The following is a 27,019-nucleotide window of genomic DNA, read 5'->3' as shown; positions in this document are numbered from 1 at the left end:
TCCATGTGGGGAAGAATAATATTCAGAAAGAGCAGTCAGAACTCCTTTAGAAGGACTTCAGTGAACTCTTTGAAACACTTCAAAGACTCAAAGTTCAGTCGTTCATCAGAGCACCACTCCCAGCAAAGGGAACAAATATGTTTTCATGGTTGCTTGGGATGAACACATGGCTACAAAGATCTTGCAATATAAAAGGAGTAAATTTCATCGACAACTTCAATCTTTCTGGGGCCATAGACAACTGTTTAAACCGGATGGCCTCCACCCAAACAAACTTGGTGCTAGAGTGCTCAAGGACAATATCTACTTCTCCCTCCGCCATCCTTCAGCAGAGTGTGTCAATCCATTCAGCACACACACACCTGGTCCGAGTTCTCATGTGGTTGACATATCCCACAAGACACTGATAACACCATGCAGCCACAACAAGCACTGCTGATGGACACTATCCCGGCTGAGCCCTGCTCACAGAGCTCCTCACAGACAGACTGTGATGTATCAAAACAGCTACAAGACTCAGCACCCAAGGACGACTTTCTGGAATACAGCAAAGGAAGCCAGGACAACATATCACAGTCACCGGAAACACCAGAGACACAGCCCCGCTCACCAGACACATTATCCCTCTCTCCAGCATCTCCACTTCTGTGCTTCTCACAGAAAATGGAGGAATTGGTGTATGCTGGGACTAAACTCTCTCACTCATTCGCTGCAAGCCAGCAGATATCAACAAAAAAAACGGCGGGCCCCCCAACCACCAAAGCCTGTGGGCCCTGCTCCTGTGAGAGCTCTCTGACCGCTGCCACAACGGCAGGGCCCAAACCCTCCATCTGCTGTAGGTGAACTAAAAACAACTGATAGCAGCTCTCAGTGATATGTGTCGGGTTCCCGCTATAATAGCAGCAACATTCACAAATGTTTACAGAATAAGCAGGAACCCAGTGTGCCTGTAGCTTTCTCTATTTCAGTTTTATCACGTGATAGAAAGTCCAAGGCCTTTTCAAGCCGAAAGGCAAAATCATCTAATCTGCGGCCTATTATGCATCAAACTAAGATTAATGTAAAGACACAAAGCTCTGCCATCAAGTTAGCATTTTTAAACATTCGCTCACTAAAAAATAAATCAGTTCTAATCAATGACTTTATAACCACAAACAATGGATTTTATGTTTCTAAACGAAACATGGCTAGAAGACAGCTGCAGTGCAACAGTCCTCAATGAAGCAGCCCCTCCTAACTTCACTTTCATGAGTGTCTGCAGGACTGTTAGGAGAGGTGGAGGTGTAGCTGCTCTATTTAAAGATGTCTATCAATGCAAGCAAGTGTCATTTGGTCAGTACTTGTCTTTTGAATATCTAGGAATTTTGCTGAAAGGTGCTCCACACATTCTGTTTATCATTATTTACAGGCCTCCAAAATACTCTCCAGCCTTTGTTGAAGAGGTCACAGAAATGTTATCAATGATTTCCTCAGAGTTTGACTGTTTTGCTATTCCAGGGGATTTTAATATTCACAAAGATAATGCAGAAAACAAAACTAAAAGATGAAGTTCTCAAGTGAATGCATACCTTGACTCTAGGGGTCAAACAACTTAAAATCAAGTCAGGAATCTTGGTGTGATTTTGGAGACAGACCTTAGTTTCAGTAGTCATGTCAATGCAGTAACTAAATCAGCATGCTATCATCTTAAAAACAGTGCAAGAATTAGATGTTTTGTTTCCAGTCAAGACTTGGAGAAACTTGTTCATGCCTTTATCACCAGCAGTGTGGACTATTGTAATGGTCCCCTCACCGGCCTTCCCAAGAAGACCATTAGACAGCTGCAGCTCATCCAGAACGCTCCTGCCAGGATTCTGACTAGAACCAGAAAATCTGAGCATATCACACCAGTTCTCTGGTCCTTACACTGGCTTCCAGTTACAATTAGGATTGATTTTAAAGTATATTTACTCGTTTATAAATCACTCAATGATCTAGGACCAAAATATATTGCAGATATGTTCACTGAATATAAACCTAACAGACCACTCAGATCATTACGATCGAGTCATTTAGAAATACCAAGGGTTCACACAAAACAAGGGGAGTCCGCTTTTAGTTACTATGCCGCCCGCAGTTGGAATCAGCTTCCAGAAGAGATCAAATGTGCTAAAACATTATTCACATTTAAATCTAGACTCAAAACTCATCTGTTTAGCTGTGCATTTATTGAATAATATAGATAGATAGATAGAAAAAAGCCATCTATACCTTAATTGTGTGATAAAATATATGAATAATGTATGTACCTTTTGTATTTTCTTTTTGTTTTTTTTGTATATGTTGTTGTTCTCTCAATTAAAATGTTGCGAAAAACAAGAGTATTGAATAAGTTGTATTGTATAATGAATTCAATAATTCAACAATATTTTGTTGTTTTTCATTTAAATCAGAAAAACTAATATTATGACAGAGGGAAAAAAATTCTCACCGCAACAGGAGTTACAGGTGCTGCAATTGTAATTCCCAGCCAGAAGAGTGAGATGAGCAAGAGAACATCAGATCACTTAAGTGTATATGCTGTTGAGATGTTTGCCATTTTGATGGCATTAGAATGGATAGAATACACTAAGTCAAACAGAACTTTAATTTGCAGTGACTCTGTCTCAGTACTGCAGAGCCTCAAGACCGGTATGGCAAAGAATCATCAGGAGGTTTTTTATGATATTATGTCTGCCTATTTAAGAATTAAAAATAAGGGAGATGATGTTATATTTATGTGGGTCCCAGCACATATGGGTATTATAGAAAATGAAAAGGTAGACAAAATAGCTAAGAAAGCACTTCAAAAAGAGAGTATAGAAGCAGTTATCAGCCTTTCAAGATCAGAAGGAAAAAGTATAGTGTGGGGAAAAATTATTAAAGAATGGCAAAAAAGGTGGGATCAAGAACAAAAAGGAAGACATTTATACTCAATTAAAAAAAAAAGAGTTGGTACTGTGGAAAATAAGGCAGAAGAGAAGAGACTATTGTAACCAGATTAAGAATAGGGCATAATAAATTAAATAGCACTCTTCATATAATGGGGAAACATCCTACTGGGGTTTTGTGATCAGTGCCAAATACCTGAGACTGTAGAACATGTGCTTATTAATTGTTCAAAATATGGATTACAGAGGGTAGATATGATAAAAGACATGGGAAAAATAGGACTAACAGGACGTGGAGTAAAGAGTATAATGGACTGCAGTAGGAGTGAACAAGGAGTGAAATACTTGATTCGTTTTCTGACTAAAACAGGACTAATGACAAGAATATGATGACTAAAGTATATGGGAAATAACTAGAACCAGAAGATGGCAGTAATGCAACGTCAAGGATGCAAGCTGCCGTTAAAACCCAAAGAAGAAGAAGAAGAAGAAATTCTCACCGCCCGACAAGCACGTGTTTCCGGACTGCCTCTGTTGACTTCCGGGAACATGGCGATCACCGGGGCGGCGGACGACCACTGGCGGAGTGCAAGGGGAGTGTAACGGAAGGCTGGGCGCCCCGAGGTTACAGGCCTGACCGGACACGAGTCTCGTGTGTGGATCTGTATCGAGATCACAGAGAGCAACAGTTCCGCTCATGCAGCTTTACCTTCACCTACACTGATAACCACTGAGTTTAGCTGCTGGAAAAGAGTCGCGCAGGTTGATCAAGCCATGTCCTACCGGATCGCACCAAATTCACGCACTATATTAGCCGTATTTTAATAAAACTCTCGCGGTTTCGTGACGCGGAGCAGATCAACCGCGGCTTCAACACGCAGACACTGTGAAATCATCGTCGGTGCAGCAGTCTGTTAGCAGCGCGCAGCTCTGCTCTTCTTCCGGGGCCTCAGCAGATGCTCCATAAATCCCGCTTTTACAACATGTCAGTCCCGCTAAAGCCTTTATTAAAAATCAGTTTGTAAACCCACGCGGCTGTGCAGCACAGTTAGCCGTCGAATGATTTGAATCGAGAGAAATAATCTTGCCAATGCCACCAATTCCTGCGTCCTGACCCTGCACATCCATCCATGCGCCAGCCTCTGAGACAAACATGTAAGCCTGCTTTTAACGACATTACAGCTCCTATAGCAGTGTTGTAAGGGAAACATTATAGTGGTACATTTATTAAGACAATTCAAGCTTTTTACTGTCACTGTACAGGTACAATGAAACTATTAACAAGTCTTAAAGAGAATGCTAGATGTTTGAGTTAAAGGAACAGTACTGCTTGAATGAAATCTCCTTCATCATTTACTCACCGCCTCGTGTCGTTCCAGACCAGAATGACTGACTTTTAACTGTGGAACACAAAGTTTAACGAATGAGTACAAAAAACATAATTAAAGTAGTTCATATGGCAGTATTCCAAGCTTTTTTTGTGAGCTCAAAAATTGTGGTATTCAATGAAAATCATTCTTGACAGCTGTGAGGTCACCATTGAGGTCATTGTATGGAAAAGAGCAACTTACAGTTGAAATGAACTTGTAAAATGTATTTTAAAACCAAATTATTCCTTTGATGGCAAAGCTGAATTATTACTCCAGCGGCCATTACTCCTGTTTTAGCGTCACGTGATCCTTCAGAAATCATTTTGATATGCTGATTTGATGCTCAGGAAATATTTCTTCATAAATCAATGTTAAAAATAGTTGTGCTGCTTAATATTTTTGTGGAAAGCTACAATTTTTGACATCATTAAAGTTGTTTTTATGACTATATTCCAAGTCTGAAGGCATGCAGTAGCTTTCTGTGAGGAACACGGTTAAGTTAAGTTGAGTTAAAAAATTTACTTGGCCATTGTAACATTGTAACAAATCAATAAACTAAAACTAAATTAACCACCGCTGAGTTCCTTGTATGGAAAAGAGCACCTTGGACAAACTGCTGTAAATATCTCTTTTTGTGTTTTTGAGTTTGAAACAACATGAGGGTGAATAAATGATGACAGAATTTTCATTGAAGGGGCAAATGTTGTGGAAACAGCATTAAACTAGTCTAAGATTGTTGTTGTTCTCAGAGACAACCATTTGATTGGCTAACTGATGATGTGGTCACAGGATCAGTGTTTCCATAGTGACCAGTCCAACCATTGACACAGCAACATGAGGCACTGACAGCAGATGCACTTGTAATGCCAGGCTCTGTTTAGAGCAGTTGGACTCATAATGCAATATTCAGTATAACATATTTGGATTAGTGCTTGTTTGAAATGCTTTTTTATATTTGGTCCCTTCAATCCAGAATATGTAATTCTACTCTTACATAGTTTGGGGTCGGTAATATTTAATGTTTTTGAAAAAAAGTCTCTTATATTCACCAAGGCTGCATTTAAACAAGTATGAACAGTTATACTGAGAAATATTAAAATTTAAAATAATGTTCTATGTTTCCATTTCTGTGATGACAAAGCTGAATTTTAGGGAGCCCATTACTGTCTTCAGTGTCACATGATCCTTCAGAAATCATTCTAATATGCTGATTTAGTCCTCAAGGATTTTTTTTTTTATTGTTAATTATCATCAATGTTGAAGACAGTTGTGCTGCTTTTTGTGGACACAATGCTACATTTGTCAGGATTCTTCAATGAACAGAAAGTTCAAAAGGGCAGCATGTATTAGAAATATATTTTTAACAATGTTTAAAAGCCTTTACAGTAACTTTTGATTAATTTAATGCCTCCTTATTGAATAAAAGTACTAATTTATTTTAAAAATCTTACTGACCTCAAACTTTAGTGTACATCCTTGTCTGGATAGCTGTTTTTAACGTTTTGTTTCTGGATCAACTTTAGAATCAGTATCATTTTATTGTGTTATGAAAACCATCCTAATTCATAAATGAGGTCTGGTTCAGATATGAGGATGGGATATCCTCTCCTCCGCTCAGCCCCTGATGGAAAGGGCACATCAGCCTGACAATTCTCAAGTTACTGTCTATTTCTGGAGCACCTCCTGCCTGATTCATTAGTGTGGAGATGAGTTTCTTTAAGCACTGAACCATAATGTTGCACCTCACTGAGATTCAGCACTAAAAGCTGCTGGATAAAGACAAAAAAAAAAATGTACTGTGAAATATGCTCAGTAAAAGATGTGCTTTCTGTTTATAGGAGTGTTCTTTTGAACTTCACTGTTGGACCACCCTATATACCATGCTGGGGCTGCCTGTATGCTCTGGCCTCTTAACCTGCAGGAGATTCTCCTCGCCCCACCAGCGTTCTCGCCTACTGAGTCTAGGTGCTCTCACTAGTATGTACACCACACGTATGTACAGCGGTGGTGGGGGCAAGCCAGGTCGCCGCATCAGCCTGATGGGAGGAGGGCCGCCCATGCTGGAGAACCACCATCATCCGCTCCCACCTCATCACCCCCATGTCCATCAGCCGCAGAACTACCCACCTGTTTATCAAGCCCGTCTAGATGCCCACCGGCCCCACTACCAGACCCACCAGCACTACCACACACACCCTCAAGTCACCCACCTCCCCCCTCCACACTACCAGCCTCATGCGCATTTGCACCACGGCAAGAAGAAGACCTGGAACTTCATCCACGAGAAGATGAGCTACGACACCTTCTTCACCATGAAGCGGCTGATCGATCGCTCGCGCACCGTGGATGAAGTTCTGCGCTGGGTCACCCAGAATCCAGGGAAGATCTCGCACAATCATTACCCCATTGCCCTACAGAAGATCGGTCAGCTCCTGGTGCTGCAGCAGGCTGGAGGTCAGGCGGGTGGGAGCGGATCAGGCGGCGGTGGAGGAGCGGGTGACGGGGCCTCACCTGCATCCTCTGCTGGAGGTTCGGGGGAAAACGCCATACGACAGATTCTGGATAATCAGGATTTTCAGGCGCTCTGTGATGCCATTGTCAATGACTGCTCCAAGTTTGACAACTTCAGCATTGTTAACTGCCTTTATGCTGTAGCTGCTCTTGGTGAGTCGCCACGTTTCATTCAGTAGCTAAAAAGAATGTAGTGTAGTTAGATAACATGGACAGGCACTTTTAATATTACATTTTGCACTACTTTTTATATTACTTATTAATTAAGCAAATGACATTGACATTAAACATGACCCTTTCATCAAAAGGTCAGATTTCCTTACTTCCAATTAACAGGGTTGATTGAGATTATGTGCTATAAAGAAAAAAAAACCCACACAATACATATATATAATTTATTTTTTCCAGGAATATTTAAGAGAGAAAAGGTGTAAAAAGTCACAAAGTGCTCAGTGCTAACACAATATGTTTTCTGTAACAGCTTGCATTTATGCATTTATTAAAGTCCAAATATTAAGAAAATGTTTCAAAAAAATCAAGATTTTTTTTTTAATAACAAGTCATTGAAATGGCTTTAGATGGCAGTAAAGCACAGTTATTTTTTTTAATTATATTTAAAAAATGTAAAAACAAATAATTGCTAAATATTTATTTATAATATTTATTAATAATAATAATAATAATAATAATAGTTTATTTAAATAAAAAGAATGCCTGCACACAATATTCAAGGGGCAAAGAAGTGCATGGTGCATGTCTTCCATAGCAGCTCTTATGCTGTTATTGAAGCAAAAGGGTGCCCAAATAATAATAATTAAAAAACAAAATTAAAAAAAGAGATTGAAATTCTTGTTGTTTGAAACATTTTTAGTATAGCTAACATTGCTTGATATGCCATGTCAAGGACCCAGTTACAGTCTATAGCTTCTTGACAATATTTTAATAGAAAAACATGTATTTTGTATTGATCCTTCTTACTCAGGGCTGCCCAGTGACTCTCAGATCGTACAGGTTCTGGAGGAAGAGTCCCAGGCTCGCCTGTCCCAGTTTAACCAAAAGGACATCTCCATGGTTTTCAGCAGCAGCATGAAGCTTCATCCGTCCAGCCAGCATCCCTTGATTGAATCATGTCTCGCCGGGCTAGAGAAGAACATTGAGCGGGAGCGCCACCCCCAGACGCTCTTCCTCCTGCTCTCCTACTACCGCACTAAATGGAGAGCGCTGCGGGCGGCAGATGGAGTTTCTCCTGAGCAGCTGGTGGTGAACCGGAAGATCCTGAGGCTGGTGAAGCACACACTGGCCAGTGTTAGCAGCGTCAGGGATCATGAGATGGCTCTGCTGGATGAGATGCTGTCAGCATGTGCCAGGGAGGCTAGCAACAAGAGCCTCGAACTTATCTTCAGCTCTCACCTCTTCTACCAGAACAGGCAGGAGAAGTTTGTGAGCAGCCTTGCAGGTGAGTTAACGACAGTGCAGCTGTAATACACAGTTTCCTGTTGCCACGAACTGAATGGGGGATGAGAAATGAGGCTGACTTGAAACCCTTTTTATCTTTTTAGAGGAGTTACCTAAAAAGGTTGATAGCATTACGCCTTACACCATGGCCCTCATCGCCAAATACATCGCTCGCCATCGGCTCAGAGAAACACGCTTGCTAGACACAATCGCTGACTTCTTGGTCAAGAAGGGTGAATACCTGGACAGCAAGGTTAGAGAACTTGTCCAGTTTCGGTACTAAAGAGTTGTTTCTAAAGGAAAGAACCTGAGTAAAATAAAAACTCATTTTCATTTTCCATATTATTACAATGCTGTTAAATCCACATGGGGCATTGTATTGTATTTAACCTTTCCCGTTTCAACATTTTCTCTGTCTAGGTGATCCAGAAGCTTGTTTTCCCGTTCAGTCGTATGAGTTATCGGCCGGCTAATGAAGCTCAGTTTTTCTCCAAGCTGGAGATGGTGCTTGAACTAAAGGCTCTGAGTTCTCCGCTGGCCACTGTAAACATCCTCATGTCTTTGTTTCAGCTGGGCCATTTTCCTGGGCTTGTTCTTCACCGTGTCTTCTCTCCATCGTTCATCAGTAATGTCACCAGTGAGTTGGAGTTCGTCATTACTGAATGCTTGTTTGTGGAGTGCTAAGAAGACTAGTGCTGTTCTCTTGAAAAGATAAAATAGTCAGCCTTTAAATATCCTTATTTGCTCAGATGGTTTTTTTAATGTTTAATGAAACTTATAATATCCTGGTCACACATAAGTAAACACTAAAACTGAATTAGACCAACACACACTCTTGCAAACACATTACAGGTGACGCATAGCAATAGTGACCTCTGCTGGTGGACTTATTTCTTTACATAACATTCATTGCATTTCTTTAACAGGGTTTATTTATGCTGTGTTTACTATAGTATAAATAAAGACAGTATTTTACTGTCTTTTGATACAAAGTCCCACATAAAAAAATGAAACTGAATTCCAAAAAGGATGAATGCATATCTAGGTCATGTTTTATATTATTAATTTATATAATCAAGTAAATTGCAATTAATATTTTTTTCAGCTTACTGAACGAAGAATAGTTGTTAATTTTTATTTAAATAAATTTAGAAGTTTCTTACAATAGACTATCAAAAGTTATGTATGTAGTTTTTAAGATTCAGTAAAAAAAAAAAAACAGCAATATTACAAAATATTATTGCGATTCTGTTTTAAAACAATTTAATTTATTCCTGTGATGCAAAGCTGAATTTTGAGCAGCCATTACTCTAGTCTTCAGTGTCACATGATCCTTCAGAAATCATTCTAATACACTAATTTGGTGCTCAAGAAACATTTTTTTTTTTTTTATCAGTGTTGAAAACAGTTGTGCAAATCGTGCAGATTTTTTGTGGAAATCATGATACTTTTTTTCACAATTCTTTAAATAGAATAAATAGGTAAATAGAAAGCTCAAAAAAACAGCATTTATAAGATTTTTTTTTGTAACAATGTAAAAGAGTTTACTGTCACTTTTCCTCTTGTCTCTTGTTTGTAGACAGCCCATATGCCCTGATTGTACGACGATACCTTTCACTACTGGATGCAGCCGTCGAGCTGGAATACAGGGACTACACTGGACCTCGCCTTCAGGATACCCACAAAGTGCTCATGTTCGACCACGCTTTAACTGCGGATGAGGTGAACCGCAAATACAGGTTAGTGACTTAGAAGTCTGCCAGTAACCTGAAATCCATCAATTTGTCCAGGTAGCAGTGAGCTCAGAGTCTTTGTATTGCAGTTATAAAGGTCTGGTTGCAGAGGCACTCCGGCAGCTTGTTGGAGAGCACGGCTACAAACAAGATGAAGTTCTCGCACCAGGATATTACACAGGTCATTTTCTTCTTCTAATCCATGTATTTGTGTAGAAGTCAACTGATATAGATTTTTGGATGTCCAGAGAGCCAAGCCAATATAGGTCTATATGATATTGCTCTATTTAATTTAAAGATGATTAAATAAACATGCATCATTTCTGCAGTGAAGTTTATATTTATTTTATGTTTTCTAAAATAATTAGAAATAGATCATAAAGTTCCAAAGTAAACTAAAGCCCTAAAAATAAATCAAAATCCCACTTCTGACACTTGACAGCCAAACAGAAAAATGTAACGGCCGATGCTGATAATTTAAGAAAAAGGGGAAAAAAAAGCCAAATATTGGCTGTGGCTGTATGCATGAATTTAAGTATTATTAATTTTTGTTGTGTAGAATTATAATTGTTTGGTGCTATTAGGAATTCATGTGTAGTTTTCTCTTATGGTAGTAGTTATATAGCTTTATTTATGTTATGTACATATATGTTGACTGTGTTGACAAACTATTGATTTTAAAAATGTAATTACACTTAAGTGTCTTATGCTCCGTCTGCCCTTATTTGCTCAGGAATAAAAAAAGTAAAAGTTAGCTTACAAAGTGTAGTAATATCATGAAATATTATTACAATTTAAAATAACTTTCATGCAATTTTACATACAGTTATTAATATTCATTTTAGCATTATTAGGAAATTCATGTGGAATTTTTCTTATGGCAGATTTCCTGCTGTGGGTCGACAGCACGGGCCGCGTCCTCCCCATCAGAACAGGCACACCAGCAGCAGGTTCAACCGCGTGTGTAGTACTGAACCTCAAATCTCCAGAGGGGCCCGGCTCTGTCACAGCCCTTACTACTGACTTCCAGAAGTTCTCTCCCTTTGCCCCGTCACTGGAGGAAGAGGCTGACAAACGAGCAGGAGAGGAGTCTGCCTTCCTCTCTGCTCACATGCGTCCCCCAGCAGCAGCAGCAGCAGCAGCAGGAGGAGGATCTCAGAGAGTCGGTCCTAATGGAACGGTCCCGCTGGACTACAACCCATATTACACCACTTCAGATTATTATTCGACTCTAGCCAAGGAACACTCTCTGGAGAGCCAGGACAGCTCCACTCTCAGTAGCCCCTCAGACTGCCTGACCCAGACAGGGCCCTCTGTTCCAGGCACGGGTGCTCCTCAAGACTCCCTGTTCCAGTTCTCCATTGGAAAAATCCTGGAGGATGAGGGAGGTGCTGCAACAGGAGCAAACCCGGGGCCAGACTGTGAGATCGGGACATTTTACGAAGGTGTTTCGTACCCAGAGGGTGGTGAGAGTGATGTTGTGGCCGCTTCTCCACTGCAGCTTCACAACCCAGACAACCCTGAAGCTGACCGGACCACAGGAGAGCAGGTGAAGAGGTCAGTCCTTCCTTAATCATTCAGTCAAATATACATCTGGGCTTGAATGTCTTGCTCATTATCTTTAACCCATTCTTTCTGTCCTTCCTCACATGCAGGGTTATTATGTCTGTAAATGATAAATGGCATTACTGCCATAATTCTGACGTGCTGGTCGGATCCAGGGCAATGAGAGACCGTCACCTGCAGTTACTGGGCTACGTCATACTACAGGTGAACACTGAAGAAAAAATAGTGGGGACACACCAATATTTGGTATCTGACTTAATTTAAATAGCAGAATATAATGTTTTATGTTACATTCAATAGTACAACCTAATCTGACTGCAGCTATTTTCTTTTTAAAAAAAAAATAAAACACTATACTAAAATCAATAGACTAAAAGTCAATGTATATGTACATATTAAAATACATATTAAAACTATCAGCTTTCATGGGGAAAATATAGCAATTTTTTATGTATAAAAAAATCTTTTATTCAGCAAGGAGACATTAAATTGACCAAAAGAGACAGTAAAGACAATAATAATAATAAAATAAAAAACTTTACAAATAAATGCTGTTCATTTGATTCATCTTTTTATTCATCTAAGAATAATGAAAAAAAAAAATCACCATTTCCAGAAAAATATTAATCAGTTTTAAACTGTTTTAAACGGTGAGGTAATAAGAAATTGAATAGTATATGAAGGAATAAATAAATAAGTAAAGTTTCTTGAGCACCAAATCAGCATATGACACAAACTGGAGTAATGATGCTGAAAATTCAGCTTTGTGATCACAGGAATACATTTCTGTTTTAAATTGAAATAATATTGTACAAAAGTACATTTTACTGTATTTTTGATCAAATGAACTTGCAAAATAGAGTTAAATCTTTACTACATTGTTAAGGTAGCATTAGATTATGGCAAAAAATATCAAAAATAAGGAATTTACAAAAAAAATCACAATATTTGTAAAACTTAATTTTCTTGTATTGTACTTGCAGTTGCCCTATTTGGAGTTGGAGAAGCTGAACGGGATCGAGGAAGTGAAGCAGTACCTACACAAAAAGCTGCTGGAGGTTCCTTTATGACGACATAAATGCAGTGTGTTTGTGTGCTTCAGAGAGCATGTGCGGCAATCCACAGTTTCAAGAGTTTCATTGTTTTCAGAAAGACTGGTGTACTTATGTGTCTGTGTGTGTATGTGAGCGTCTGTCTGTGCGTTTGTACACAGGATGTGAACAGTCCTTGATTTCAGGACTAAACTTTGGCTGACACAAGGAATCTGGGTGGGTGTTATTGTTATTCTTTAATTACACAAAGATCTTCTTTGGGCAAAATTCAAAATAATATATGTAGTCTAACTGTGCCTGGATGATGCATCTTATTCAACATCATCAAGCAAACATTACTTCCCTCCATTTCATTCTCAATGAGCATCACAAAACATCAGCAGCAATTCTGAAATCTTTTGTATTTTGTCCAGAGTGAGTGTTTTTTGGTAATTTGGGGGTGAGAAGAACGGGCGATTTGTTATATGTTCCACAGCATTTTATTTTAGTTTTTGATGGCATTCCCACATCCACCTTTTGTGTGTGTGTGTGTGTGTTTAGGTGCAAATTTGGGAGCAGGAACTAAGTTTGTCTTTTGGGGCAAGTACAGTATATTTTATGGATGTGGACACAAGTTTGCAGGGGTCTGGTGATGAGCCACAGCTATTTGTATTTCAGACCACCGCTGCTCCTTGGTTTTAAACCTAAAAGAATTGAGGTTTTGGGGATAAATATGGACGTATATGGTAAGAAATAAATGGGGATGTTGATTAAAAGTCGTATGATGTGAACTGTATGGATTAACAGAATAGATAAAGATGGAATGTACAAGAATAATTATATGCAGGATTGGGTTATGTTTATGTATTTTATTTTCTCAAAATGATTAACCGGTTTGGTGTCATGTGAGGGGAAAAAGCAATGCACAAAGTTGACTGCAGGATAGTTATTAAATAATGTTTTCATCTCTCCCATGTGGAGAATGTTGCATTTTTAGATTGTGCCTTTAGTGTATGAATCTGTGCTCATTGTAATTTCAGACAAATTCTAAATAAAAAGCTTAATGAAAGTCTTTTATGAAAAGACAAGTAAATGTAGCTGCAGTTAATTTCATCATTAAAAAGAAATTAATTCATGGAATCCAGTTGGATTTGTCATATTAATTTTTTGCCACAGTGACAGGCAACAATCTAGTGTGATGTTTAAGTATTATCATAGTTTATTTTAATAAGTACAAAATAAGTTTTGCAGTTAATTTCAACTAAAGCCAGGAAGGTATGTTAAATCAAGGCCTTGCTTACATTCATGTGATTCGAGAAGCTTGATACGAAAAGCATGATCCTGAAATCAGATCTTAATATGGACGATGTTTTTTGTTCGAGTCAACCATATACCACTTTCTCGGTGTGCATTTGCTTTGCTCTTTCTTTAGAGGGAAAGATAATTTATTATGGGAAGTGAATGTAAGTGGACCGTGTGAGTGAATGTCTGTCGGGTAGCAGGTGGGGAAATCGATTGAAATGTCTGTTTATATATACGTATTAAAATGTCTATATAAAAAAGATTATTAAAAATGAAAAAGCAGAAAATTTAGTTTGTCTTCAATTTATTTTTTCAAGCCAGGTAGATATCCCTCTATTACACCCTACACTTATGTTAAGTTGCAACCAATATGCAGTGTTATTTTAGTATTATTTGTATATTATTATAGTATTTATTAACATTTTGAATTATTATTATTATTAGCTTATATATATACTTTCAGTTTTCATTTTATTTTAGTTTGGTAACTATTTTGTTGTCCATTGAGTTACATTCTGTTCTATATTATTCATTATTCGTATTATAATTAATACTTTTATTATGAATATTTTGTTCCAGTTACCCTTATGTTGTTCCGTATCGGTATGACTGACTTCTGCAGAAGACTAAGGAAGATATTTTATTAAATATTAGTTTTTTAATCTAATATTAATGATTATTAATTATTAATTTTATTTCAGTTTCATTTCATTTACCAAAGTGGTAGTTTGTTAACAATTTGTCTAATCTGTGGATAAATCCTCATCAGAAGTTGAATATCTAAATCTTAAAAACTGACTTTAAAAGGGGTTTTACCACAAGCTCAAAGCTGTCCTGTCAAACATAATGGATTCAGCCTATTTAACTCAGTCTGATCAGGTGCTAGTGGCAGCTCTGAGTTTGTCATTTAGTGTCCAACACATCTAAGCATCTGTGTGTGAAGGACAGACAGTAAAAACATCATCTTCAGATGATCTAGTTGCAAAATACATGCATTCACTAAAAGAGTGTCCTTTATTTTGCCACAGCTGCATTGACAGGTAAAGTGTTAGAATTTTCTTAAAGAAACAGTTCACCCAAAAATTACACTTCTGTCATCCTTTACTCACCCTCACGTTGTTCCAAATATGAGTGACTGTACAGTTGATTACATATGATTAATAATATTGAAAAATGTTTTGAATTTTAGACTAGATTATTACTATTAGTTGTCTTGAAGGATTTGACTTAAACCAATAAACCTTTATTTTGAAGGTAGGTTTTTTTTTTTTTAGCCGGAAGTAGTCGTTGTGGCATCATTCTATCTTGCCAGTGATCAGGAAGCGCAGACGTTAAACGGTGCGAATCATGGACCATCAAACGATGTGATATGTCAACGGTAAGTCGTTTTCGGAGCCTCATAGAGGCTTTTACAAAGTTTTAACTCCACTCAGTGTTCGTTGACACATTCAGTTGAGGCGTAGCTAAAGGAAACAGCTGTGTTGAGCGCGCGTTAGCTGCTCTGTTTGGTGCTTTTACGTTCACGGACAGATTTTCACTAATAAACACACACCTGATGCTTATCAGACCAACACTCATGGCTTTAGAAAAGATTAAAAAATTGGCCTTTTTTGTTAAAAAAAATAAATAATAATAATTAAACTTTTTTTTGTGGATTTAATGGTTACGTGGCTGTTGAAATCTGTTGTTGTTTTTTTCGTTTCCTGTTCGTGTTCTTACCTTTACATTACGTTTCGTGATTAGACGCGTAAATTCACCTGTCGTTCATCTGAACGATCACACCTGTGTATTTAAATGATGTTTTAAAAAGGTATTGCCGTTAACGCGATAGTTCACCACCCAACGTTAATGAAAAGTATGTCACCATGTACTCAGCCTCGTGTTGTGTCAAACCCGTATGTCACTGTTTCTGAGGAACAGAAGAGGAGATGTTTGATAGAGTGACAGCTTCTCTTCACTTTCATTGTGTGGAATAAGATGTTATGAAAGTGATAAATGATTAAGACTGTCAGCCTGTAATGTTCTGCCTAACATATCTTATTTTGTTCCACGGATGAAAGCCGGTCATAGAGGTTTGAAACACAATCTGAGGAACACATTCTACCCTCTTTGCTCTTGAGAAATGTGCTGTGCAGTGAACTGCATGCATAATGAAAGCAGCTGTCATCAGGAGGCATGAGATCCTACCTGAAACACGCTGACGTCCGCAGTTAAAGAGGGGAAATATCTGGTTAACGGAGGGACCACTTCACTGCCTCTGTTCAAAGGTTGCGGCTTATGCTTGTAAGAGTTTAAAGGATTGTACACAGACTATTCCTGCTTTCGTAGTCATGCTGTGGGAAAACACATTTATAGACCAATAGGGCTGTCACGATTATGAAATTTGACTGATGATTAATTGTCTAAATATAGTCACCGTTATAGGGCTTGGGCGCCGCGTTGCATTCTGGGACGTGGCGGCCATGTTGATGGCGTCGTGAATGTAAACATACAGCAAAGTCCAACGAGAAGAAACAGAGTTGGGAGAAAGAAAAAATATGTTAAAATCGCGAAAAGGTTGTGGGATTTACAGGGATACGCTAAGTAGGGATGCCAGGGATCGGTATGTGGACAAAATCGGCACTATTAACGGTTTGGATCTATATGAAAATCCCAACAAAGAGTGGAGCACCGACGAGGAGTTGCATTACACTTTTGCATTACAGATATATTCGGCTACCTTGTTTGTTTTGTGAGCGCCTACACTTCAGAACAGTTCCGAAGCTACAAGTCATTGGAGTATCATGTGCAGTTCACAAATGGATGGGTTAAGGAGCTGCAGATCATAAACCCGGCAAACAGTATACAGTAATCCGGACAAAGGTAAACTGCACTCCGCCTAGTTGCAAGTTTAGTAACCGTTAGTGCTAACAACCATTCACATGTACTTTTAACTAACTTATGTGTTTCAAAAGTTTAGTTAGTAGCTGTCAACCCTCCCATTTTTTTCAGGGGTTCTCATGTATTTGAGCTCTTTTCCCGCTGTCTTCCCGTTGTAGTATTTTCCTGTAAAATATCCCGTTAACCCTTTCATCGGACCTGTCAGTCTCTGTGCTGTTGTCCTGTTGCTACACAGTTGCCCTTCCAGCAAAACAGATATTTTCAAACCATCGTTTTGCTTAACGTTACTTGAAAGCAACCTTAGCGTGATATTTGCCTTTTTAAGATAACAGCGTGGTTGTTGTGAGAGCACGATTTCACACCAATGTAAGCAAAGTCACGTTAGACATAGCTTCACAATCTCGCTTAGTTAATGCAGCAGTTTTTTAGTACGAATTTTTGCTGTCAACAGAGGGACAGCAACAGAAAGATGAATGTAGAAATTTTCCGGTTTTTTGGATGAGTAGCCCAGGAAATTTCCCTTATTTTCAGTGTTTACTTAACCTATATAAATTAATATTCAGATATTATACCTCACTTGGTCTCCGTGGTCGCGCCTCCAAGCAGGAAAGCAGTGGCAAGTTAATCCATTTTTTTTCAAAGGGCGATTATGTGTTGCGCTATTACACCCCACAATACAGCAACGGTTTACCATGGTTGAAATAGATTTTTAATTAATCAAATTAAGACACACGGCTGAGAGGGAGTATGTCTAAACACTGCGCAGTAGTCCGAGTAGCAGTAAAGGAGGCCATCAGCATGGCGGCCACGCCAAGTAATGACGTCACGACGCCCAAGCCCTATTGCGATTTTTATGGCTTTCATTATATAATTATGATTTATTTAAGAGTTCAGTAAACAGTTATGATGTTATCTTTTAATCTTTTTTGAGTTATTATTTTGCAGTGTAAGTGTACATAGAGTATTCCAAATTCTGAGAATACCGGCGAATCTAACACCAGCGCTATTTTTTTTTTCTACACCGCTACAGAATATCAAACTGTGTTTGTGGAACTAATGGTCACTCTTTTTAAAACCCTTTGTTAAACACAATCCACTAAATACTCATTTCCTCATTACGGAGAAAAACAATCCATTTGAATAAAAAAATATAAGCTATGAAATGAAACTAGCTGACTATAATTTAGCAGCAAAAACAATATCTTGAGAAAAATTCTTTGGCGCACATTTAAACGTTTATTCTGTTAACTATTTATATTTTTTACAAAATACATTCATGAAAATATTATAGAAATCATTAGAAAAATAAAAGCTTTTAATAATCTTTTTGTGTGCAACACTTATGATAGTGTTAAACACTTCAGACAGAGAGGCACAAAGCTCTTATGCACATCTGGAGTGCAGAATGATGTGCTTGAAGCATCGTAAGTCAAAGCATGCTGCTCTCCACATGATACAAACAAAGAGAAGAGAAATGACAGAGCAATGAACTCCAATAAGATGACCTTTATCTACACATCAAGTATTATAATGTGTATATATATCATCTTGGAGAGAGAGTTTTACCGTGCTGACTGTCATACCTTAACGTGACGTGCTGTTTGAATGCTTAGCGGAGAATAACTGACAGCTGCAGCTGAAGGAAGATCAGTTACAGTAAACATCGATTTAACAATGTAGATATAATTCTCTCCCTCACATTAAGATATGGAATGGCTTCTGGTGATATACAGTGCATGAAAAGCAAACTGGTGCTCTTCTGTTTCTTTTGGTGTATGACTCCCCCTTGTGCCGTATAAAAAGCACAATAATCGCGGTTGTCTGAAACAACCACAGTTAGATCAAATAATCGTGATTAGACGGTTATTTAATTATCGCGACAGGCCAATAGACCAACTTATCGGCCTAAAATGATCCAGATGGTTATGGCATAGTTTTCTGAGGCAAGACACTACAGACAAAACCATTGATTTTTCATGTGCTGGTCAGTTTTGAGATTTAGGGGTATTTGGCTTCGGTGGCATGTCTGCCTAAGAGTAGCGGAAAGAAAACATCCAAAATACACATTTAAGTATTTATGTTACGCTTTATTTCCGTCTGGAGATTTCATTGACAATAAACATCTTTAAAGGCTGTTTTCTCAAAATGAGTTTTTTTGTCATGCACTGAGCCTAAAATCTCCATTTAAGTAGTGCTTGTGTACACCTAAATTTCAATTTTTATTCCCATGTACGTTCTAAAGGTTTTTACAGAGGAGTTTGTTTATTTATCATTTGCCTGATATAATACTGGTTAATTCACGGGGAATGTTTTTTCCCTTGCTGATGAAACTTGACAGTATTTTCTAATTTATGGGGTAATAGAAGATATTCAGAATCTCCTCTATAAAAAAAATCAGTATGTCAGAAAATGAAAGAGGACCTGGCTTATTCCAATGTTCATATTTCTGGAAATAAATGCAATTTAGTGCATTTTAATTAATACATTTAATGATGCATTATTGACATAACATTTCAGAAAACATAAATGTTCTGAAAAAATATAAGAGCTGTCTTAATGTGATTAATCAACTGGAGAAGTATGATGATATATGTTAGGTAACATTTGTATGCTTTTCACCTGTGGTGTTTTGCTTTAAAGATTATCTTGCTATTGCCCCGGCAAATGCACCCACCTGTGATCATTGGCTCATTAATAACTCATCAATTCTTGATTAGGGTACCAGAATTTTAAAGATTCCTCTTGATGGGAATTTTTTTTCCTGTTATGGTTATTACCGAAAAAAGACTTGAATATTAATGATTACAGTTTGTGTAAAAAAACAACAACAAACAAACAAACAAAAAAACTGCTTTGAGATACAAATTCAGTAAAAGGTTTTTCGTTTACTTTTGGGATTTCATAAAGTTTCATATTTTATAACAACATATGCTATTGGTTATTGAATGTTGTACATCTTAAAGCTTCCACTGTATCTCATGGATATTTCACAATATATTTCTGTTGTCTGTTGCAGACATTTTGAGTGTAAGGGGCTAAATCTTAGTACATGTCAAATATTTGGGCTGTATTATAAAGCTGGTAGGATGCTGAAAGGTCGTGAATGAGTCTTCAAATAAGGACAGTGTTTGACCTGTATAGACCATAAGTGCAACTTTATTTTTTAAATGGTTATTTTTGTAAGAAAACTGGAAGCTTGTTTGGTGCTTGTTTATTTTTTCACCCCACAATTACCAAATACAAACTTTGTATTTGTATCTTATACTTAACTTATACTGTGTGGTACCCTTGAGTTTTTAATCAGGTTAATTCAAATTTAGTTTTAGAACGTTTGAGACAAAGTGTTCTTAATTTTCTATTTTAATTTTTAATAACATTAAATAACCATAAGTATGGTTTTCACTATGAAAATAGCCAAAGCACCTGGCATGTTGTGTTAAGACAAACAAACAAAAAATGTCTTTAAAAGTTATTTAAATTTCTGTAGTGAACAAATTATTGAAGTATAATTGTTAATGATTTTAATTGTTGATTTTTATTATTATTATTATTAATATTGGGTCAACTCAACCAGAGGTCCCCAGCTCAAATTTGTGATTTTGCTAATATTTTTTCTGAAGAAAGATAAACATGTTTAGTGATGAAAGCCAAAATATTAAATGTAGATGACTATTTACTGAGTAATCTGCTTTTTTGTAGAGGGGGGTCAAAATGGCAATTTTCACCTGAGATTCAGAGCCAATTTACAAGGGGAATATTATCACTGAAAATGGGTAATATTCAACAATGTGAAGCATCATTGAGACCTCCCTATCTTTGGGACTGAATGATGTAGGGCCTTGAAAATGAAGATTCCAAAAGAAAAGTTTATTAAGAACTAGAATCTAAAATCATATTGCAGTGTCTTTAATACTACTTGAGTTATAGGCATGCAAACTTGGGAATAATAATATTTATGGCACTCGGACAATTCAATGCAGTTGTTTTGACAGAAAGAAAAGAGAGACATCTCTAGTTTCACCATTATTTGGTCTTCAGACATTACTCTTTAAAAGAAAAGTAGAAATTAAAAAGTGCTCTTTCCCCATTTTTGAATGGTCACCATTGGCACATAATGCAACAGTCAACAGATTTTACTAACAGACCTACCGATCTCTGTGTAAAAGTAACATTATGATGCTGCCATATTTCTGAAGCCATTTTGACCCCCCTCTACAAAAAAGCAGATAACTAAGGAAATATTCAACCATGACATTTAATATTTAGGCTTTCAACACTATACTGGCTTGTCTTTCTTCAGAAAAAATATTAGCAAAATCAAAAATTCAAGCCTGGGAAGTTTCTGAAATTTGGTTGATTTGACACGGAATGACCCTATTGTTTGTTTTAAAATCCTCTTCTAGTATGGACTAGAAAGGTCAAGAAATTTGGGGTTACACTTTATTTTAAGGCATCCCTCCACACATTGTAAATATAAACACAATCACTTATAAATACAAACTAACACCGGTGGCGCTACTCTAGAGTTAGGATGAGGGTTTGGTTTAGGGTTACTAGCATGTAACTATGTATAATTAATTGTTATTATAATAGTTAATACATGTAACGTGTCGTAAAATAAAGTGTTATCAAATTTAGTTAGAACTGTAGAAACCCTGAATGATGCATAATGCTTAACTTGTATTTGATTGAAATAATTAACTGTCAGGAATGTCATCAGTAATTGTGAACATGTGCTGTAGGTGCCTAGTCTGAAGTTGCCTTAGTCCAGGACACAGCAGACCAGGATGGCTCTAATAGAGGGGGTGGGTGATGAGGTCACCCTGCTCTTTGGAGTGGTGTTCCTGGTGCTCGTCCTGGTTCTGGCCTGGGTCTCCACTCACACTATTGAACCCCCTGAACACCTCCTCTCACCCAGCCCAGGGACCTCCCCCTCCACAGAGACTGACAGAGAGGAGCCGCTTCCCCCGGGTAACACGGACTCGTTGCCCGACGAGAACAGCGAGAGCGATAAGAGTGAGCCTGGAACAGAAGCGGGAGCGGCGGGACAGTCCCCAGATGCTAGTAGGGCTGGAGGAGGTGAGGGAGGCCTCCTGGAAGAAGCAGGGATTGGGAGGGATGGGTTGAGACATCGAGAATCAGCAGGTCCCTCGACTCAAACTCCAGCCAGCGCCCCAAGTGCCACACAGCCTTCGGCCGAAGATGCATCGAATGACTCCCAAAGAAACATGGTGCTCAGGCTGAAGTTCTTGAATGATACAGAGAGGACAGCACAGGTGAATCCTCAAGACACCATTGGTTACATTAAACGGTAAGCAGCTGAAAACGGTTCATAAAATACATTTGTCTGTTTGTTTTTTGGAATCAAATGTTTTTTATTAATGTAAGATTAAGATGCTCAAGGCAGCATGAAAATTACAGCAGACAGATGGAAGCATGGTAACTTTTATATTTATTTATTTATTTATTTTAAATGAACAAAAACAACTTCTGGGCTGGGCAATTCAAAATTAAAGAACTGGACAATTACTAGTTGCACCACTGAATGAATAAATTTCACTCATATTTATATGAAAATGTTCTTAGTTTCTAATTATTTTATATAAATTTTATCTAAAATTTTGTCTTAATTACCTACAAGTAATTTTTAAATCATGTTGTTTAAACCATTTTGACCTAAATATGCTGATTGTAAAAAAAAAGTTTCCATCTGATAATAATTATCAATTATTTAATTAATTATTATTTTAATTATTTAAAATTCCTCAAGTGTTTTTTTTTTTTCATATAAATTCCCCTTTTTTTTTCTGGAAAAAAGTTCTAGTTTGCACATTTCTTTTTTCCCAGTTCATTGTAATTCTATGTCCTTAAATTCAGAATTGCAGTTCTGTGTCCTGTGTGTCCTGCTACCTCAATTTAAATTCAAAACTTCAACTGGACTTTAACAGGCATTTCTCAATTAAATTCTAAATGGTGTTTGCGCTGCTTCTGTTTGTCCTCTGTTTTCATGCTTATATCAAGATGGCAGTTGTACAGTGAACATTCATGCTCTTGCATTAGCCGTTGTTAACTGACAAGCTGCGCAAATCCAACCTGATAATGAACGTGGATTTGCGCAGCTTGTCAGTTAACAACGGCTCTGTGTAGTAACATCTGCTCTATGTGAAATCACACACCTGATGGAATTTACCGCTGATTAGAGAACCGGCTTTACTGACAAGATGCGCATTAATCATCAGCCAATATACAGTCGTGGCCAAAAGTTTTGAGAATTACATAAATATTAGTTTTCAAAACGTTTGCTGCTAAACTGCTTTTAGATCTTTGTTTCAGTTGTTTCTGTGATGTACTGAAATATAATTACAAGCACTTCATACGTTTCGAAGGCTTTTATCGACAATTACATGACATTTATGCAAAGAGTCAGTATTTGCAGTGTTGGCCCTTCTTTTTCAGGACCTCTGCAATTCGACTGGGCATGCTCTCAATCAACTTCTGGGCCAATTCCTGACTGATAGCAACCCATTCTTTCATAATAACTTCTCTGAGTTTGTCAGAATTAGTGGGTTTTTGTTTGTCCACCCGCCTCTTGAGGATTGACCACAAGTTCTCAATGGGATTAAGATCTGGGGAGTTTCCAGGCCATGGACCCAAAATTTCAACATTCTGGCCCCCGAGCCAGTTAGTTATCACTTTTGCCTTATGGCACGGTGCTCCATCGTGCTGGAAAATGCATTGTTCTTCACCAAACTGTTGTTGGGTTGTTGGAAGAAGTTGCTGTTGGAGGGTGTTTTAATACCATTCTTTATTCATAACTATGTTTTTGGGCAGAATTGTGAGTGAGCCCACTCCCTTGGATGAGAAGCAACCCCACACATGAATGGTGTCAGGATGCTTTACTGTTGGCATGACACAGGACTGATGGTAGCGCTCACCTTTTCTTCTCCGGACAAGCCTTTTTTCCAGATGCCCCAAACAATTGGAAAGGGGCTTCATCGGAGAATATGACTTTGCCCCAGTCCTCAGCAGTCCATTCACTATAATTTCTGCAGAAGATCAATCTGTCCCTAATTTTTTTTTTTGGAGAGAAGTGGCTTCTTTGCTGCCCTTCTTGACACCAGGCCATCTTCCAAAAGTCTTTGCCTCACTGTGCGTGCAGATGCGCTCACACCTGCCTGCTGCCATTCCTGAGCAAGCTCTGCACTGGTGGCACTCCGATCCCGCAGCTGAATCCTCTTTAGGAGACGATCCTGGCGCTTGCTGGACTTTCTTGGACGCCCTGAAGCCTTCTTTACAAGAATTGAACCTCTTTCCTTGAAGTTCTTGATGAACCTATAAATTGTTGATTTAGATGCAATCTTAGTAGCCACAATATCCTTGCCTGTGAAGCCATTTTTATGCAACGCAATGATGGCTACACGCGTTTCTTTGCAGGTCACCATGGTTAACAATGGAAGAACAATGATTTCAAGCATCACTCTCCTTTTAACATGTCAAGTCTGCCATTCTAACCCAATCAGCCTGACATAATGATCTCCAGCCTTGTGCTCGTCAACATTCTCACCTGAGTTAACAAGATGGTTACTGAAATGATCTCAGCAGGTCCTTTAATGACAGCAATGAAATGCAGTGGAAAGGTTTTTCTGAGATTAAGTTAATTTTCATGGCAAAGAAGGACTATGCAATTCATCTGATCACTCTTCATAACATTCTGGAGTATATGCAAATTGCTATTATAAAAACTTAAGCAGCAACTTTTCCAATTTCCAATATTTATGTAATTCTCAAAACTTTTGGCCACGACTGTATATCGCACACCCCTACCGTTTATTCAGTTTTTGCATATGGATTATATCCTTGGCTACCTGCTGAATTAATTGTCACTAGACAACTTATACATATTTGTCAATCAATAAGAAAGCTTCTGCGAAGAAAATGTCTGCAGCAGCCCACACACAGTTACCGGCCAGAGACCTTTTGTTCCAACACTGCTACTTCATCCTATGCAGTGTGTAGCACTAGCTTTCAGTCAGAAGAGTGAACCAAAGAGAGACCTCCTTAAGCCTCATGAGACACAATTATCTTACAAGCAGTACCATTCTATTAAAATCAGGCAGAAGGGTTCTTCAATGTCTAGTGGATATATGAGGCATTGAGTGTGGGAGTCCACATGATGTTTACAGTAGGTGAATGCACCCTTTCGCTAGGTGAGAGGTCAGATTGGAGAGTTTTTAGTTTTGGAAAGTAATTCATTGGAAAGACAGCTTGTGTTTGCAAAGAAAATCACTGCACAATAACTATTCACTTAATTTATAGTGGAGTTTTCTTCTGTTTTGAATTGCTGATAGTATTTAAAACACTATATCATTCAGTTTTTTACAAATGCTTCAGATGTTCCAAACTCCCCAAAAATGTTCCATTAAAATAGTTTAAAATGCATTAGCACAGCATTATTTAGGGATGACAAAATTTAATGTGCATGCATTTCTGCACTATATGAACTTCAAAGGTTTATTTTTATTTATTTATTTATTTATTTCTATTTATTTACTTTTGTTTGGAGCTACATACCAAATCATATTGCAACAATTTTGACATAGTAATTATGATTTGAACTGTGATATGGTAAACGTTTAACGTCTACTTGGATATCAAAGTTAAAATCAGAATGAAAGAGCAGCTCTCATGATGAACCAGGTGTACAAAATCTTCAAGCAATTATTTTTTTCTACAAATTAAGTCATGCTTGAAGTCATGTTTCCCTTTAAAGGTGTTTACATGAGTCCTCTTTAAAGAAACCAAATATAGAATTCCCGAAACTGACTTAAGCCATATACAGTATATTTGACAACCATTTATAAGGTGAAGCAGTCTTATATTATTCCTTAATCACCAGAAATCATTTTTTTTACGTGTATGAATATTCTAAATACATTTTTATGCTTATTCCTGATTTCTCATCTTTTTTTCACTCCTTTGTAGATTGTAAGTTAAATTATACATTTTAAATACTTATTTTTTCTCATTAAAACGCTTACGAAACTAACAAAACTTTTGACATTTGACTGATTTTATTATACTTTAATATTCAGACCTTTTCTGTTTCTGTGTGTAGTTATATAATAACTTTTAACATTTTTAAGTTGAGCAGCATGTGTAGGTGTTTGTATTTGTGTGTTAATAAACATCTATGTGTTCGATTACATTTTCAGGACTTACTTTGCTGGACAGGAGCACCAGGTACGTCTGATTTACCAGGGTCAGCTCCTTCAGGATGATGCTCAGACGCTGGCCTCCCTCAACCTGGCCGACAACAGTGTTCTGCACTGCCACATCTCCCAGCACGCCACGCGGGCCATGCCTGCCGGGGCACGGGCTGCTGACCAGGTGCATGTGGCGCTCAACGTGGGCAGCCTGATGGTGCCTCTGTTCGTGCTTATGCTGTCTGTGCTCTGGTACTTCCAGATCCAGTACCGGCAGTTCTTCACTGCACCTGCCACCGCCTCACTCGTGGGCATCACCATCTTCTTTAGTTTTGTTGCGTTTGGGGTGTATCGCCGTTGATGGCTGTTTCTGTCCACTTATATTCAGCATTTACGTGTTTGCGCACATACAGATACACATTCTTTGCACTTGCTCACTCACCAGCGCCAGTGGCAATGTCTTCTGTGAATTCTGGACTTTTCAGGTTTGCTGAAGGCTGTGATTTCAGAGAAATTTCGTCTGTTTTTTTTGTTTTTTGGTTCATCACTTTTGCCATTTTTCATCTGCACCAAGTTTATGCTTGTCACAGATAGAAATATGCTATATATTTGATTTTTTTTTTAAAAAGAAAAATAGAGATGCTGATTGTGCCTGTCCTCTTTTTCTTATTTTTGTTTTCATGTGCATGCTACCAGTGTGAAACTGGGGCTTGCTTGTTAGAGGGTATGTGAGTTGAAGGTGTTTGAGTTCCAAGCGGGGCTCGTCCGGCTGTCTGCCAGACTCAAACTGTAGTTAAGCAGTTCAGCTAGAGCTGCTCTTCTGTGTTGGGACAATTACAATAATTTGTGTACAATAAGGCTTTTGAAATGGAGATATAATCTATTAAATCATTCTTTTTATTTACTGGTGAGTGGTGTCATTTTTAAAATGTTTTACCGCTGCTCATGTAATTTTTAGACTCATTTGTCTATTTTTTCAAAACAGCACACAATTTATTGTATACTGTAGTCCCCAAAAACATTTTTGGAGCCTAAGGTCAAACTTAAAATGTCTGAATG

The 27,019-nt window shown here is 37.9% G+C and overlaps 2 protein-coding genes across 2 annotated transcripts; both read left to right on the top strand.

Moving 5' to 3' along the window:
- The first annotated feature begins 3,103 nt into the window (after nt 1-3,103).
- LOC109088211 lies at nt 3,104-14,164 on the top strand. Its single transcript, XM_019102387.2, has 10 exons — nt 3,104-4,064; nt 6,118-6,943; nt 7,773-8,246; nt 8,350-8,498; nt 8,666-8,882; nt 9,825-9,984; nt 10,068-10,159; nt 10,863-11,535; nt 11,634-11,748; nt 12,528-14,164. Exons 2-10 carry the CDS (start codon nt 6,160-6,162, stop codon nt 12,612-12,614), a joined length of 2,751 nt encoding a protein of 916 aa, XP_018957932.1. The 5' UTR covers nt 3,104-4,064; nt 6,118-6,159; the 3' UTR covers nt 12,615-14,164.
- A 987-nt stretch (nt 14,165-15,151) lies between these two features.
- On the top strand, nt 15,152-26,864 carry LOC109048565 (transmembrane and ubiquitin-like domain-containing protein 1). The gene is made up of 3 exons (XM_042718497.1): nt 15,152-15,255; nt 21,500-22,068; nt 25,970-26,864. Exons 2-3 carry the CDS (start codon nt 21,545-21,547, stop codon nt 26,319-26,321), a joined length of 876 nt encoding a protein of 291 aa, XP_042574431.1. The 5' UTR covers nt 15,152-15,255; nt 21,500-21,544; the 3' UTR covers nt 26,322-26,864.
- Nucleotides 26,865-27,019: the final 155 nt, after the last annotated feature.

This window comes from Cyprinus carpio, chromosome B2 (assembly GCF_018340385.1).
Source record: "Cyprinus carpio isolate SPL01 chromosome B2, ASM1834038v1, whole genome shotgun sequence".
Classification (NCBI taxonomy): Eukaryota; Metazoa; Chordata; class Actinopteri; order Cypriniformes; family Cyprinidae; genus Cyprinus; species Cyprinus carpio.
The sequence above is the reverse complement of the archived record's forward strand: the minus strand, read 5'-3'. Positions and strand labels throughout refer to the sequence as shown.